Here is a 16259-nt window from a genome sequence, read left to right on the forward strand (position 1 = left end):
CACCACTCCTCAGTATTTTGTCTCATTACTTAGTTGCATCAAGGCCTGCAGATAACCACATACAACTTTGCTGTTTCTTTTAGTATTGAAAAGTGTATTGTTAGTGGGCTTCCTTGTGTTTTTGAGGTTCATTCTCTTTCACTGAATGGAATAAAGTAATTGTTTTTGGAATGTGGCAGTCTTAGGGCTATTAATGTACTTTTAACCGAGATTCTCATACTCTTTTCTTGCAGTCAAGTAAAATTAAAAAGGGAAGCAAAGGAGATTGTTCTATTTTGAAACCAACATTGATGGCAGCTGTGCCTGTAAGTATGGGCTGGGACAAGTGGCTAGTAAAATACTTTTATTTTCCATATTTTTTTAAAAAAATAATATTTATTAAGTGTTCCAATTTAACAATCCAATAAAGGCCACATTAAAGATATTCCAAATTTTAAAATATCCAAACAGTCCAAATATTAAGCCAAACCACAAATCTTTGTTTGACTTCCTATGCTCTGAGGTTGGAGGATTGCCATCATCTCACATTTGCGCTGCTTTTTTAATTAGTCCAGGTAGTTCCCATAAATCAATCCGATGTTAATCCTTCGTTCATTTTCACAGCCTCTGAGTTCATCCAGCAAGCAAGTTATATCAAAACAGTATGTTTCTGTGTGGGTGTTTATTTTCTTCCATGTTTTTCACTTTGGCTTCTTCATGCCAGTTGTTACCCAATACAATACATCCCAAAATGGAAGAAATCTGGCTTTCTGTCAATTGTTACAGGCATATGTCCAAACCTTTCCGTTTCGTCTCATACCGTACCAGAGCAGATAAGCCTGTACTTTGGCTAGAAACCTCAATTCCCATATTTCGCTCTTAACAGTCCCATCAGAATTAATTGCAAGTTCGTAAACCTTTTCCACACAGTTAATAATTAGATCAAAATTATATCAATATTATGATACAGTCCAGTCTCACTTGCATACATAATCAATCGGTATTCAGACTTTCCAGGGGGATTTGTCAAGTAAAATAGCAAATACAGTGGTGCCCCGCAAGACGAATGCCTCGCAAGACGAAAAACCCGCTAGACGAAAGGGTTTTCTGTTTCTCGAGGTGCTTCGCAAGACGAATTTCCCTATGGGCTTGCTTCGCAAGACGAAAACGTCTTGCAAGTTTGCTTCCTTTTTCTTAAAGCCATTAATACCCGGGGAATCCACGCTCCGCAAGACGAAAAGATCGCAAGACGAAGCAACTCGCGGAACGAATTAATTTCGTCTTGCGAGGCACCACTGTACGCAGTATATCAAAAAGAAACAAAGGTGGCTCCCTCCCCCCCCTTTCCATTCCGACATACCAGTTTCATAGTAAAGATAATCTCTCTTCCACTCAAATCATTTAGCTCCTCAGTGGCTGAATCAGTTGGCAGAGTAGTTTATCTCCCCTCACTCAGACCATGCTCGTTAATTACCGTATTTTTCGCTCTACAGGACGCACTTTTTCCCCTTCAAAAATGAAGGGGAAATGTGTGTGCGTCCTATGGAGCGAAGACGCCATAGCCCCGCGACCCTCTCCCGGCTGGAGAGGTGACGCGCGGTTATGGCAGGAGCCTCCATAGCCGCGGGTCACCTCTCCAGCCGGGAGAGCATGTGCGGGGCTAAAGAAGCCCCCCGCGACCCTCTCCCGGCTGGAGAGGTGACATGCGGCTATGGCTGGAGCCTCCATAGCCGCGTGTCACCTCTCCAACCGGGAGAGCGCGCGCGGGGCAAAAGAAGCCATAGCCCCGCGACCCTCTCCCAGCTGGAGAGGTCACGCATGACTATAGCAGCAGCCTCTCCGCTGCGCCTTTCCGCTGCTCCCTGACCTGCTTTTTCGGGCTGGTGGTAGGCTTCCCCACCACCAGGTCGAAAGGAACCTGAAGCCTGGAGAGGGAGCCCCACACCGACCCCTCTTGCTCTCCAGGCTTCCAAGGTAGCTGCCTGAACGGCACCTTGTTTTAGAGCGGGAAAACAAGAGGGGGAGATTTTTTTTTTCTTGTTCTCCCCCCTCTAAAACAAGGTGCATCCTACTGTCCTTTGCGTCCTATGGTGCGAAAAATACGGTAAGTCTGAATTATCATCTTAAAAAACAGGAGTTTCTTCGCTCATGGTGGCGACTTTGGAGAGTTGCCAAAGAGACACAGTGTTTTCCACCCAGCGCCCCCTCATTCCTACCAGATTGGGGGGAAAGTGTTGGGCGATCTGCGGATGAAGCTGCCTCCCCCCCCCCGGCCCTGGGGTGGTTGGGAGGATGGTTACTTCCACTTCATCCTCAAGATATCCTGCGCAAAACGGCAGAGATGTAATCAACAGCCTCCGCCATGGCAAGCCAAACCAGAAGTCTCCTTTTATTTTCCATATCATTCACTCCCAACAGCCTCAACACTAAGAAGTAGAGTGAATCTGTATGGTAACTTTTTATTTTAATTTAGTAGTTAAAAGGTACAGTGACATATCTTCCCCAATAAGTGTGTACATAGGATTGCAATCCAATATATATATTATACATTTTAGAATTATATTTGGTCCTTGAGTCTGGGATATTTGAGTGCATGACCATGATATTTGGTTTTAACCTTTAAAGCCCTATACGGCCTAGGACCCTCGTACCTACGGGACCGCCTCTCCTGGTATGCCCCACAGAGAAACTTACGGTCTTCAAATAAAAACATCTTGAAGGTCCCAGGCCACAGAGAAGTTAGGCTGGCCTCAACTAGAGCCAGGGCTTTTTCGGCTGTGGCTCCGACCTGGTGGAACACTCTGTCACAAGAGACTAGGGCCCTGTGGGACTTGACATCTTTCCGCAGGGCCTGCAAGAAAGGGCCTGTTCCGCCAGGCCTTTGGCCAGGGCACAGCCTGACTCCCTCCTTCGGCAATCTTCGCGGAGCTCTGGCCCAATGGTGGCCAGTGGCTTGAATTTAATTAATTTTATAATGAATGATTTTAGAGTGTTCTTTGTGCTGTACTTTTGTACTGTTTTATTGTTGTTAGCCGCCCTGAGCCCGGCTTTGGCTGGGGAGGGTGGGATATAAATAAAATTTATTATTATTATTATTATTATTAACAAAAAGAAAAGAATGGGGTGGTTAGAACTGCAGACCTTGAAGGTTGTCCTCAGATACTATAGTGATGCAAATTAGACACTGTTGTAACTATTTCTTAAACATTAAAAACCAATGTGCTATACTAAAATCTTGTTGAAATAGCATAGCTCAGAGGGAAAGGGAGGAAAGCTCAATTTTTCCATTGTGCATTTCAGCTTCTGCGTACGCAGAATGGCTCCCGGCTAACATTGACCATAAATAGATTAACTAGACTATACAGTAAGCATTGCACAACTAAGGAAAAACTAAGCTGTTTAAAATGAATGAGATTCCTGTTTCCTGTTGCCTTTTTAGATTGCCAGACTGTACTAGTATAAGCAGGAATGGTATTTTTCCTCAACACTCACCTTTATAAAAAAATATTTCTATAGGAAATCATGGACCGAATTTATAAGAACGTTATGAGCAAAGTTCAAGAGATGAACTATATCCAGAAAACACTATTCAAGATAGGATATGACTATAAATTGGAACAAATAAAAAGGGGTTATGATGCACCTCTGTGTAATTTGTAAGTATATTTCATATATGTGCCAGTTAATATGTTAAAGCTACAAGTAATTATATAGCTACGAGTAATTATATAGGGAGCAATAACTGACTAAATGCATTTCTCCTAATTTTGTATTCTAAAGAACCAGTGCAAGAAGCACCCCAAATATGGTCCTGCTGCTGTACATCCTCAAGTGTATCTGAATAATTCTTATGTAGGGGTTAATGTATTGCACTTTAGGCTACTATTCCAATATCATCTAGGTTACGAAACCTTTTTAACCTTTCTACCAGATGAAACATTTTTAGTGCTAGCACTCAACAAAGGGCATAGAGTGGAAGTTAAAACCGTAAAGTTTGCTCCTGACATTTCAGTGGGCTTTGGATGAATGCATTGCAGTCAGAATGTGCACATTTGGATTTGAACTGCACAGTCTAAAGCTGGTTTGAAACACAGCCATTATTATTGGATGTCATATAAATATGCCTCCATTTAGTTTCTTAAAAATGGGATGGCTAGCCACTGCTGTAACAATAGGGCATAATCCAGTTCACATTGTTTGTCAGGAAGGAGATATTGGAATTGCCCATACTTGTTTATTAAAGATAGTTTCTTTTCCTTTAAGACTCTTATTTAACAAGGTGAAAGCACTTCTAGGAGGGAATATACGCATGATGCTTTCAGGAGGAGCACCCCTTTCACCTCAAACACAAAGATTCATGAACATTTGTTTCTGCTGTCCTGTTGGCCAAGGATATGGGTTAACAGAAACCTGTGGAGCAGGGACAATTACTGAAGGTAACAATTTAGGGTTACATCATCTCTGTTTCCAGGAGGTCAGTATGGTTTTCTGCTAAATACCGTATTTTTTGCTCTATAAGACGCACTTTTTCCCTCCTAAAAAATAAGGGGAAATGTGTGTGCATCTTATGGAGTGAATGCAGGCTGCGCAGCTATCGCTGCAGCGATCCCTCTTGCTGTTCTGGCTTCTGGGATTCAGAATATTTTTTTTCTTGTTTTCCTTCTCCAAAAACTAGGTGCATCTTATGGTCAGGTGCGTCTTATAGAGCAAAAAATACAGTAAGTGAATTAACTTTTTGCTGGTTGTTCTTTTATCTAGTCTCTATAGTTTAACTTACAGTGCTTCCAGAGAATCTGTTTGTTGAGCATTCATCTGATTTGTTATCTTAAATGTATGGGTAGGTTACACAATGTTGCATCAAGCAGTTATCTCATGATTTTCAGTCATTTTCCCATTGCTTTCTTTACCACAAAAGTCTTATTTTGTTTTATTTTGGAAGTGGGTTTGTTGCACAAGAGCGTCAAATCCACTTTAATTGCATTAGTTGAATTTGCCTGTTTCTGCTTGAATATCATCCACAAAACAGCACCTAGGTCTGGAAGCACCTAGAATTTTAAAATGGAAAAACTCTTTTGGCTGTTGTCTTAAATCTTTTCTGATTTTCCTCTAGTTTCTGACTACAGCACTGGCAGAGTAGGGGCTCCTCTAATCTGCTGTGAGATTAAACTGCGAGACTGGCAAGAAGGTAAGAGCACTGCATGTCCAGTACAAATTACAGCTGCACTTTCCATTTTTCAGTTAGTAATACAATGCACGTATAAACCCTGAACAACTTTTCCAGTCAAACTTACAGACCAATCCTATGCATATTTGTTCAGAAGATAATTCCAGTTAAGTTGAATAGGGCTTGCTTAGTAAGCATGTACAAGATGGCTGTGTTAGCTGCAATTGTATGCTCACTTACTGGAAATAAACCCCATAATTTTTTTTTTTTGGGGGGGTCTTAATTCTGAGTAACCATGCATAGGCCAGAGTTTGTGTCAATTTCATGCCTGTCATGTAACATGCTCAATTGGCTTGGCATTAAAAGGGGGGGGGAGCATTGTAGGCATTTGTCATTCCTAATAATGGATGGCATTTTGTTGTCCCTGTGAATTTGGTATCTTGATACAGTTAATCATTGATGTTCACTTCTTCAGTACAGCATTTTATTTTTATATAGCTTTACTGCTTATTTTTATAGCCTGCTTTATAGCTGCTTTGCTTTATTTCTCATTGATTGCAGGAAAGCAAGAACTATAATTGTTATTGCTAATTATTTTATATAACTTTTTCAGGAGGCTATACGAACAGAGACCAGCCAAACCCTAGGGGAGAGATTATAATTGGTGGACCTAATGTCTCAAAGGGATACTTCAAAAATGAAGAGAAAACAGCAGAAGATTTCATTGTTGATGAAAACGGTCAACAATGGTTTTGCACTGGAGACATTGGAGAGTTTCATCCTGATGGCTGTCTGCAAATCATAGGTGCCTTATCTTTTTTTCTGCTTGGACAAAGTTTGATACTTAAACATTTAATATCCAATGTGTGTCATACTGGAGAAGATCTGTAGAAATCAGTGGACTTAAATAGCTTCCATTTATTTCAGTGAATCTACTCTGAATATGAGTTGGTTGGATTTCAGTCACCCATTGTATTATGTCTTCCTGTTATACAGGAGTGTGCTGTATTAGAGCCTTAACCAAATTCTGTCTTTCCGTACATCTTAACAGAAATTCTTTTAATCTTGACTTTAAACGTTATGTATATATTTTTTACTTTGGCATCAAACTCATAGTAGAGTCCCTGTTGCAAAGGCAAATCCCTTGTCACTTTGAATAACAAAATGAAACATCTGATTGTATATTGAGCTTTCTCCTAACACATGTGTAAATGGAAACATTTATCTGGGTGTTTGCTTCACAAATACAGTGGGACACAGTTCTGAGTAAAGATGTATAGGATCAAATTGCATGCTCTCTCTAAAGCACCATTTCACCCAATTATTTCCCTAGATCGCAAAAAAGATTTGGTGAAGTTGCAGGCAGGAGAATATGTATCGCTGGGCAAAGTTGAGGCAGCTCTGAAAAACTGTCCACTTATTGACAATATATGTGCTTATGCCAAAAGGTAGGTTTGTATGAATTTGTGTGCTCATAAATTTTATTTGCTGGTCTCTGGGAGGCTTTTAAAAAACCCAAATTACTTTGAAAATCAAAGTAGCATATTTAGTTAAAATGAGCCTTGTTCTTTACTATCTAAAGGCTTTCTTGCATGACTATAGAATTGCAGGAGTGGAAATTAGACACAGGGCTGCTTCAACAGGTTTGGAGCTGACACACATGCCTTTCCCTAGCTCAGGTTACAGGTACATTAAGTTGGCACAGAGAAACAGCAGCTGTTAACTCTCTCATAGCTCTGGAAAGAATTGCTGTATTCCAAATAGGTAGCACTTGAATGTCTCCAGCATTTTACAAATAAAAAAGCAACCCTCTTTTTCTTCATCTTTAGTCTTTATATAGAAATGAGATAATTAACAGCAACAGACTTTTCCTATAATCAGCAGGAAAACATGGGGCTGTATTTTCCTTTTTGTTCTCACTAACACTTCTGTGTTGGAATTGTGTTGAATCTTACATGCACTCCTTTTTTTCTTTTCACGGCTATTAATCAAACGTTGTGATAAATGAGTTGTCTCCAGTGGTTTATATCCAACTAAATTTTACTTAGAGCTGACCTATTGAAATTAATGAAGCTTTTAGTTGTTGCCATTAATTTCAGTGTGTCTACTCTGAGAAGGACTAGCCTTGGATACAACCCACACTACAGATTTGAAGGATTGGAGTACTTTTCTAGCTAAAGCACATAGGAGCATATATTTTTTGCAAGCAAAGAAGTATGATTATGGGTCCTGAATGAATTTCTCCTGCATTATTTTCTAGTGACCAATCTTACGTCATCAGTTTTGTGGTTCCTAATCAGAAGAAATTAACTGCTCTTGCTGAACAGAAAGGTGCAACTGGCAGCTGGGTGGACATCTGTAACAATCCAACAATGGAATCTGAAGTCCTGAAAGAGATTAAGCAGATGGCTAACAAAAGTAAGCAAACAGCTATTTCTGGGTATCAGAATACCATTGTAATGATACAAAAGTCAGACCTGAAACAAAATGAGACAATAGCAGGAGTGGAGGACCCTCTTTGGCGCAAGAGCCACATTGAGCCCCACAAGCTTTCTAACTAGTCCTCAAGACTCTTCCATGCCACTGCCTCTCACCCCAGGCCATATATAGCCTTATCGCCTAACCCCACTCATACTTGGGGTGTCAGCCATGCCTTCATTTTGGGTTTGTTTATTTTTAAAATACACCCCTAGAAACCTGTTTTCCCCAAACATAGTGACACTTTCCTCTTGTTTCCATGCTCGTTCTGTTTCTTTGGGTGGCAGGCAGGAAAAGGTCTGGACAAACACTTTTTGGTTACTTGCCATGGAAAGTGGGGGATATTGTGTGACTGATTGAAATGCTGCCTTTTAGGGATCCAATTTTCCCCTCCTCCCTTTCATTTTAAAAGAAGTTGTACTGGAATAGCCCATGGGAATTCGGTATTCAGCTGTCCAGGACTGCCATCCTTTCCATTCCCAAGATTCCAGCTCCTGGATGCATGCTGAATACACAGCTTACTTGCAACATTGCTGTGCTTCCTTTTACTTGAAACTTGCTGCGTGGTATTTCATGCTATGAACCGTGCCAAGCAGTGTAAGTCTAGTACTCGAGCACTGCAGCATAGCTGAATGTGTCGTGGGCATAGCAAGAACTGTACTGCAAAGAGAATTCAAATTAAGAGTTTTAGGAAATGGGATCTGATTAAAACCCGAAAGCATTAGGAATAAATGCAAAAATGGATCCTGACCTGGGTTCTCTCTCAAAATGTAGGGACTGGATATGCCATAACTGTTCAATAGATTTAAATATATTGATTACCGGGGGTGGGGAACGGTCAGTTAAAGTTAACTGGGCTGTGTAAGGGTAGGAAAAGCGGAATTGCTTCTTGGGATACAGACAGCCCTTGGGAACATCCTAATTCATTACTCTCCTGCCATCTAGTGGCTATATGTACACCATTTTTTTCTTTAAAAAAAAACAAACACCCGCAAAACATTTAGGCTTTATTTAATTCAATTCATTTATTTTGCCTCATATTTTTAGCAAAATTCTCACAGCAGTTACCAATTCAAGTTTATATTAACATACTATAAACAGTAGAGCAAATATTCTAAAACACCAGTTTATGCAGTAATGTGTTGACAAAAAACAACAATGAAATGTAATGAAAGAACAGTATGACCATTCCTTTACCCACAGAATAACAAAATTACTATGTTCATATGGGAACAGGCAGTCTTTTAATAAGTACTTTCTTAACAAAAATTGGTACATTTTAAATGGGAGCTTTTAAATTAATTTCTTCCACGTTGGCAGTTAACTTATCATAGCTTGCTTGTTCCTACAGCAATAAAAACAAATTGTTAACCAATTGCTTTCCAGAAGTCCCAGTTTAATTCATTGTAAGCCAAAACTGGAATTCTTACTTGAAGAAGCACAACACACCCAAATTAATGTTTATTACATTCTGGCAAAATCAATAGCCTTAATTTTATTTCAAAATTTGTTTAAATGTCTTGTTATATTATAATGATAATTTAAAATTAAATATACTTATTGAGTTACATTCCTGCTCACACTTCAGAAAAGCAGCACATGAAGCTCTGCTTTCTTAAATTAATTTATACCATACTTTTCTATATTACCTTGAATTGATCCTGTAAACAAATTAGCAACCAGTGAAGATGTCTAAGGATTGGCATACAGTGGTGCCCCGCGACGAATGCCTCGCTAGACGAAAAACTCGCTAGACGAAAGAGTTTTCTGTCTTTTGAGGTGCTTCGCAAGACAAATTTCCCTATGGGCTTGCTTCGCAAGATGAAACGTCTTGCGAGTTTTTTTCCTGTTTTTTCCCCCTTTTTCTAAGCTGCTAAGCCGCTAATAGCCGTGCTTCGCAAGACGAAGAGACTCGCGGAACGAATTAATTTCGTCTTGCGAGGCACCACTGTAATTTGATCTGATCCGCTGGCCCTGGACAAAAGCTAGGAAGTGCCGTCATACCTCGGGTTAAAGTAGCTTCAGGTTGAGCATTCTCGGGTTGCGCTCCGCTGCGACCCAGAAGTAACGGAACGCGTTACTTCTGGGTTTCACCGCTCATGCAGGTGCTCAAAATGATGTCATGCGCAGAGGCGGCGAATCACGACACACGCAGACATGGGTTGCGTTCTGCTCTGGATGCGAACGGGGCTCCGGAACGGATCCCATTTGCATCCAGAGGTACCACTGTAAACAAAATGCTTTGGAGGTTTCTGTATTGAGTAACCAATATGCATATTTACATTAAAAAACAAACAAACTAAAATTCATATAGTCTAGTCAGTTCCCTGGTGTTCCTTGGAAGATTTTTGGCAGGGGGTTGGACTTGATGGCCCTTGTGGTCTCTTCCAACTCTATGATTCTATGATTATCGGTGAGGGGTTCTTCAGTGAAATTAGCAGCAATGAGTGATGTTCACATAAAAAAAAACAAAAAAACCTACTGCAATGTGCAGCTGCAGGAATGTCTTGGACATATTCTTAGTCACATGTGAGTAAAGCCCAACAGACTTGACCTGAAAATGGAGAATCTGCTTCAGTGCATGAGGTTTCCATGGCAGACATTCAGGAGAGCAGTGATGAACAAACATCTGTGGTAAGAGTTCCCTGAAGCTTGAAAATCAGTGTTGTTTCCTGTGTTAATCTAGGCAGTAAAAGCTCTCTCTTTACTAGACTTCACACAGTTGAATATTTTGTGCAGGCCATGTTCATGAGCTCACATCAGTTGAGTATTAAACCACTGTCATGTTTCCTAATCTCCATTTTTCACTCTCCCAAATTGATCCTGCAGTGAAACTTGAAAGATTTGAAATACCAGTCAAAGTGCGGTTAAGCCCAGAGCCCTGGACTCCAGAGACTGGGCTAGTCACAGATGCTTTCAAATTGAAAAGGAAAGAGCTGAAGAACCATTACCTCAACGACATTGAGCGAATGTATGGCGGTAAATAATCTCCAGACATCGGGAGTCAAGATGTTGTGCAGGATTCCTTCTAAAACAAAGCAACAAATGTCATTCCCCAAACGTTGGCTATAATTATAAATGGAGAAGTGGCATTTTGTGAAATGGATGAAAGCTACACTTCATTTTCAAGAAGGAACAGTACTGGCTTCCTGAACTGTACTTTCAAGATGCTGTCCAAATGACTGACCCACTGCCGTAGTTTCATTTGTTCACTCCCAGTAAAGAATGGTTGTGTCCATATGAAACTCCCTCACTGGGTAAACCATTGTTTTTATCTTTTTATATTCTAGCTTCTCTTACTCATAAGGAATTAAATCATCTTTAATAATTTCACTATGATGATTTTCAAGTGGAGGAAAAAATGAGCTTGTATTTAATTTATGTGTTGTATATGGAAAAACTGAAGAAAGAGTAAGCAGAATGAAGCTTATACTTTCCAGAGTGCTGCTCATAAATCTGCAATCTCAGGTCCTTTGGTAGAGAAAGTAGTTTCTTTTAATTTGACTGTCATTATGTAGAGCTAAAAGACAGAAAAAGATGTTTCTCTCTTGAATGCTACTTTCACACAGCCAAAAACAGATCCACAATGATCCTAGCATGCATCTGCTTTGCACCATGTGTGTGTTTGGTAAACACACAGCAATTTAGTTTATTAAAATGTAACCGATCAGATTTTTTTGGAACAGAAATGTTACCACAGGGTACTGTGGGTTTTTTTTGATAGTTAACTGAATACACATTGAGTGCAGTTGGCCATAGTTTAGGCTCCTAAAAAGCACACTTTAGCTGTGTGGAAATACTCTGGAAGAAGAGACACCTGTGGTACGTTTTATGGTATTAAAGACCCAGTTTCGTTTTACCCTACACTGAATAACTGTAAAACTAGCTTCTGCCCTTTATTGATCACAGACCACATCATTCGGTTCATAAATTTAATGTGGACGGGGCAAAGAATGCACTACTGGTGAGATGTTCCGCTTGCCAGTTTTTCAGTGTTTTAGTGTCTAAAAGGGAAACAAGTACACTTCAGAGCTGATCTGTAATCCATATTCAGATGCATCCTATCTGCTCCTTAAGGGTTGTGTCCTATACTATCACAAGGAGACTCCCCCTATTCAAACACCAAAGGATCTAAAAATCCTTTTCTAAATGATGACAAGTTTGTGATCTTTACCACCTCCAACACTACGCTGACTTCCAATGATAATGCAGCATCCATAAGTTTTCAGATTATTAGCACACTCCCTTTGAAATCAATGGGACTAAACAAGTTTGATGGCTACAGTAGTCTCTGTTTTCTTAAGCATTCACTTTTACTTACCAAGTATGGTGAATTGGGATCTCTGCCTGCTCTTCTAAGCACATCAACACCGGAAATTAAGTCCTATGGGTTTTTATGTTATTTTTTTCCCTCTGAAAGGGCATTTCTATTTCTTTTAATACACCACACAAGTCATATGTAAAAGCTTAATTTTGTATTTGTGAGTGATGAATTTGGTCTTTGGAAGTTTTTGTTCGAGGATGTGTTTAAAGGGAAAATACTGTATTTAAAACTTCTGTTTTGTGAAAACGTTTGTTTAAAAACTGGAATTCTGGGTGTGTTGAGAAGAGAGTAAGGCAGCAACTCTCCTGTATTTTGTGTTTTGTGTACTGCATTCAGCTGTCTCTTACTTTTTCCCACCCCCTTGAGTTCATGCTCTGGACTTTTATATCCTTGCTAGCAGTTCACACTTGAATTAGAAATGCTGTAAGATGTGGCAATTCTTGATGCTGTTCTATTTTGCACTTTTTTCTTAATACCTTTTTATACATTGCTTCCAGTTTTGTACAGCTGTGACCCTTGATTGCAATGTGTCATACTTTGACTTGGCTCTAAAAATATTTATAAGATAGATTTCTTTTATTCATAATATTTAAGTGTGTATATTATGGTCAAAAGAAAACAATCCAGTATTGTTTCTAAATGATGAAGGGATTTTTGTATGAAATGTTGTTCCTGTACTCAAGATTTGGGCAAGATTTCCTTCTATGAAGTGTATGTGTGGGTCAGTCAATCTTCAGAGCAACAACAAATCACGAATTTCAGTTATTGTCAAACCTATTGAGCCATTGTTCTGGCCAGAACTAGCTGTTCTGTCTTTAAGGACCAATTTTAATTTTTGAGGCACAAGGATAGTTTAGACAATTTTTCAACCATCCTTCTCCCATCAAACCAGCACACTGCCAATTGAACTTGTCGAGTCCAATCTGAGGGCTGCTAATGTATGACGAGTCCTACATTGGGACCAGAAAAACGCCTCTTGGTAGTTCCTCACTAAACACATACACTTGTTTACATAAACAGGAAATCCTTCCACTATTGATTAGTGATTCCCCCCCCCCCATGAGCTCATTGTTGAAGTCTACTATATTCAGTATGTGATAAAAATTGCTCTTTCTTAGACACAAATTTGCTATATTGACTTTGTCAAACACGACAAATCTTTAAACAACAAATGTATGGAGTTAATAGCTGTTGTGTGCTTTTAAATCTTAACAGCAGCTTGTGGTGTTTGTTTAGAATGCACTGAGTATATCTCTGACCTATATAGTCTCTTTGCTCTGGTGTTAATGTGGCCTTTATTGACTAACCTCATTTTTGGTATTCATGAAGATATATTTTTAAAAGTTCCCACTGTGAAAGTCTCGCAGTTTTCTTCCACAGCTTAAGACTCATCATAGTTGTTTTTGTTTTGTTTTTTAAAAAAGTCAAGTCCATATAAGATTCACATGACTTTCTATTCCATAAAATACATTTACAGCATAATCCTTTACATTTCTATCCAGGAATAAGTCCCATTGAGTTCAATGGAACTTACCTGCAGGCAAGTGAATATAGCCTTAACTAGGTTATGCAGCCCCTGCAGCTTACATCCTATATAATTACTATAGACAAACTAGTGAGGGAACACATTCTGTGGAACTCATTTGTTTCCAGTTTTCTAACCTCCATAATTTGAATCCCTGCATACCAGTACACTTTCCCAGCAGCTACAGATGGACTGTTACATAATTTTTAGATACCGCCTACATTTTCATATCTTTGTCTTGGAATGAAAAATATTCTAGGGCTTTAGCAAGAAACTGCAGAGAGATAAACAAGAGTGTGGGTTTTTTTTTCCCTTTTAGGGAACCTGAAGTAGGCAGAGCCCAGGTGATGGTACTACAAATAGAGGCCCCCCTGTATCCAATGCCTCTAAGGCTATGATTTGCATGAAACAGTAAGCCAAGCTTTAGCAAAGTACTTTTTCCTGCTGTGCCAAACTAAACCAAGATTTGGTTTTACCATCTCGGCTGAATTGATGTTTAAGTTCTCTCACTAACCACAAGCTAAAGTCAGGGTTGTTCTTGGGTATAGCTTGCTGTTACCACAAGAGCTTAAATACAACTCCCCCAGTTGGGACAACACACTAAACCAAGCCTTGGCTTAGCTTGGCCTATATAGAAAATAGTAGATGGGAACAAAGCAGCCGCATGCTTCTCTGCAGGAGGCTGCACATTTATGTAGTCTTGCGAAACTTGTTTGGCTTACTATGTTGCGCAAACCAGGTCAGTCGCTGATTGGAAGGCTCCTTTTTGTCACTGGAAAAAGTATGAAATAAGCCCTAAAATCTTCCTAAATTGATGCTGGGATAGCTGGGAAGTGAGAGTAGACATCAATAAATTTGTCAGTTGAGTTGCAGATTTGTGGCTGATTTGTCTGTTCTTTGCTCTTTCTTTGCTTTTTTATTAGATTCTCCTTTTAAAAAAATACACCACTCTTCAGCCAGAGGCTTCTAGAGCACTGCATTATAGAAAGTTTTCAAGAGTGAAAACTAGCTCTAAGTGGCTCTTCAAGAACTAGCTTGTAAAAAAACCCCTTGATATCAATTAGGCACTAAGTCACCAAATTTCAGATCAATTTTCTTTCCCATGTGTGAAAATATAACTGGAATATGCACGTCTTTAAGGAACTAGCATTTGCCTGTTTCAAGGCAAGGTTTTGTGGAGAGCACATACTGGCTTTTACTCAGATCAGTGAGTAAAATGTGGCTATTACAGAGAATAAAGCTTAAGAGAGGCCCTGGTTGGTGTTACTGAGATGACATCTTAATAGTTCATATTTAATAAAAAAAAGTTTAACTATGGGGCTGCCTTTGAAAAGGAGGAAAGAAAGAAAGAACATAATCAAAGACCCTTGCTTGCCTTTAATTGCCAGCTATGACAAAAAATATTAACTTTCAGCTATGTCATTGTGTTCCCTATAATTAGATTTGCACTGCCTCAGTGCTTGAACAGGAAATAAGCCAAAGCAAACCACCTTATACATCCAAAGATTTGCCAAAACAAATGAAACTGCTTAGTATTGTCTGAAAACACATTATTCTGGCTATAGACATGTGAGTTACTAAGAAATGTTGGCTGATCATTTTATGGGTGGTTTCTGGCTACTGCGAAGAAAACCGCATGCATTCACAAAATGTTATAAAACAAGACAAGTTACTCTCTTGAGGTCCCATTAGAAGTTGCTGAAGACAAAGATGTATGCTTGCACCACATGGTAATTCTAGCTGTGAGCCAAAATTTAAAGAAGAGTATCTTGGTGACATAACAGAAATTGGAGATTAGATCATTGGACACCTATGAAGGCTCCACCATTGTAGGGTGATACACTACTGATCACTGGAGCTTGCATATTTTCCTTGATTAGAGGAGAAGGCAAAGTAACGTCTACATGCCTTATTTGCTCTCTCGGTACTGTTGATCAGGCCCATAGGGGTAAGCAAGTAAATGGACAGTGAACAGGCTGGAGGCCACTAATGAGACACCCCCCCCCCAAAAAAAAAAATTTCCAACAATCTGGAACCAGCACTACTGAGTGGCACAGGTAGGGCAAAGTGGGTTAGTAGGTTTGCCTATGCCATAGAACTATATACCTGCCTACTTGTACAGGGGCTGTGGTTGTGTTAGTTCCAGCCTTGTTTTGAAGCAGGGACTCTCATGCACTCCTGGAGGTGCACTGTATTTTAGAACCCAGATTTTCCAGGATTCTATAATTTGGGAAACTTCCATGTGTACAGGGGCATCCTCACTTCAGATTACTTTGCACAAGTTGAAGGACAATAAGAATAGCAGTGGGGGATGGAGTTAGCACCTTAATCCCTGTCAGGGATCAGCAAACTTTTCCAGCAGGGGACCGGTCCACTGTCCCTCAGACCTTGTGGGGGGCCAGACTATATATTTTGGGGGGGGGGAATGAACAAATTCATATGCCCCACAAATAACCCAGAAATGCATTTTAAATAAAAGGACACATTCTACTCATGTAAAAACACGCTGATTCCTGGACTGTCTGCGGGCCGAATTGAGAAGGTGATTGGGCTGGATCCAGCCCCTGGGCCTTAGTTTGCCTACCCATGCTGTAGACCCTGCTCATGTGTTTACTTGAATACCTAAAGAGTTTTTGCCATTTTGCACTAGTTGGGCACTAGCACACTGAGGATTTGAGGTGGGGGTATTAAACACCTGTTTCCGTGATGTGATGATCAGCTTATGTGAGCATTGGGACCAAGAGACCGAGCACAAATCAGCAAAATTCTGGGTTTCTGCCACAAACCAG

At 39.9% G+C, this 16259-nt stretch overlaps 1 protein-coding gene and 1 long non-coding RNA gene across 7 annotated transcripts in view; both read left to right on the forward strand.

Moving 5' to 3' along the window:
- Positions 1-14342, forward strand: part of ACSL4 (acyl-CoA synthetase long chain family member 4) — a 79126-nt gene extending 64784 nt beyond the window's left edge. For all 6 annotated transcript variants that reach the window (XM_079961681.1, XM_079961685.1, XM_079961680.1 and 3 more), the window contains exons 9-16: positions 234-305; positions 3496-3635; positions 4243-4415; positions 5090-5164; positions 5757-5948; positions 6477-6591; positions 7404-7561; positions 10451-14342. In XM_079961681.1, the coding sequence (XP_079817807.1) occupies positions 234-305; positions 3496-3635; positions 4243-4415; positions 5090-5164; positions 5757-5948; positions 6477-6591; positions 7404-7561; positions 10451-10608 (1083 nt within the window). In that variant the 3' untranslated portion in view covers positions 10609-14342. The remainder of the gene's footprint in view (positions 1-233; positions 306-3495; positions 3636-4242; positions 4416-5089; positions 5165-5756; positions 5949-6476; positions 6592-7403; positions 7562-10450) is intronic.
- LOC307207729 lies at positions 313-2567 on the forward strand. Its single transcript, XR_013834804.1, has 3 exons — positions 313-1029; positions 1285-1454; positions 2089-2567. It is a non-coding gene; the product is annotated as an uncharacterized lncRNA (long non-coding RNA).
- Positions 14343-16259: the final 1917 nt, after the last annotated feature.

The sequence above is a fragment of the Podarcis cretensis genome, assembly GCF_951804945.1.
Source record: "Podarcis cretensis genome assembly, chromosome: Z".
NCBI classification, from domain to species: Eukaryota; Metazoa; Chordata; class Lepidosauria; order Squamata; family Lacertidae; genus Podarcis; species Podarcis cretensis.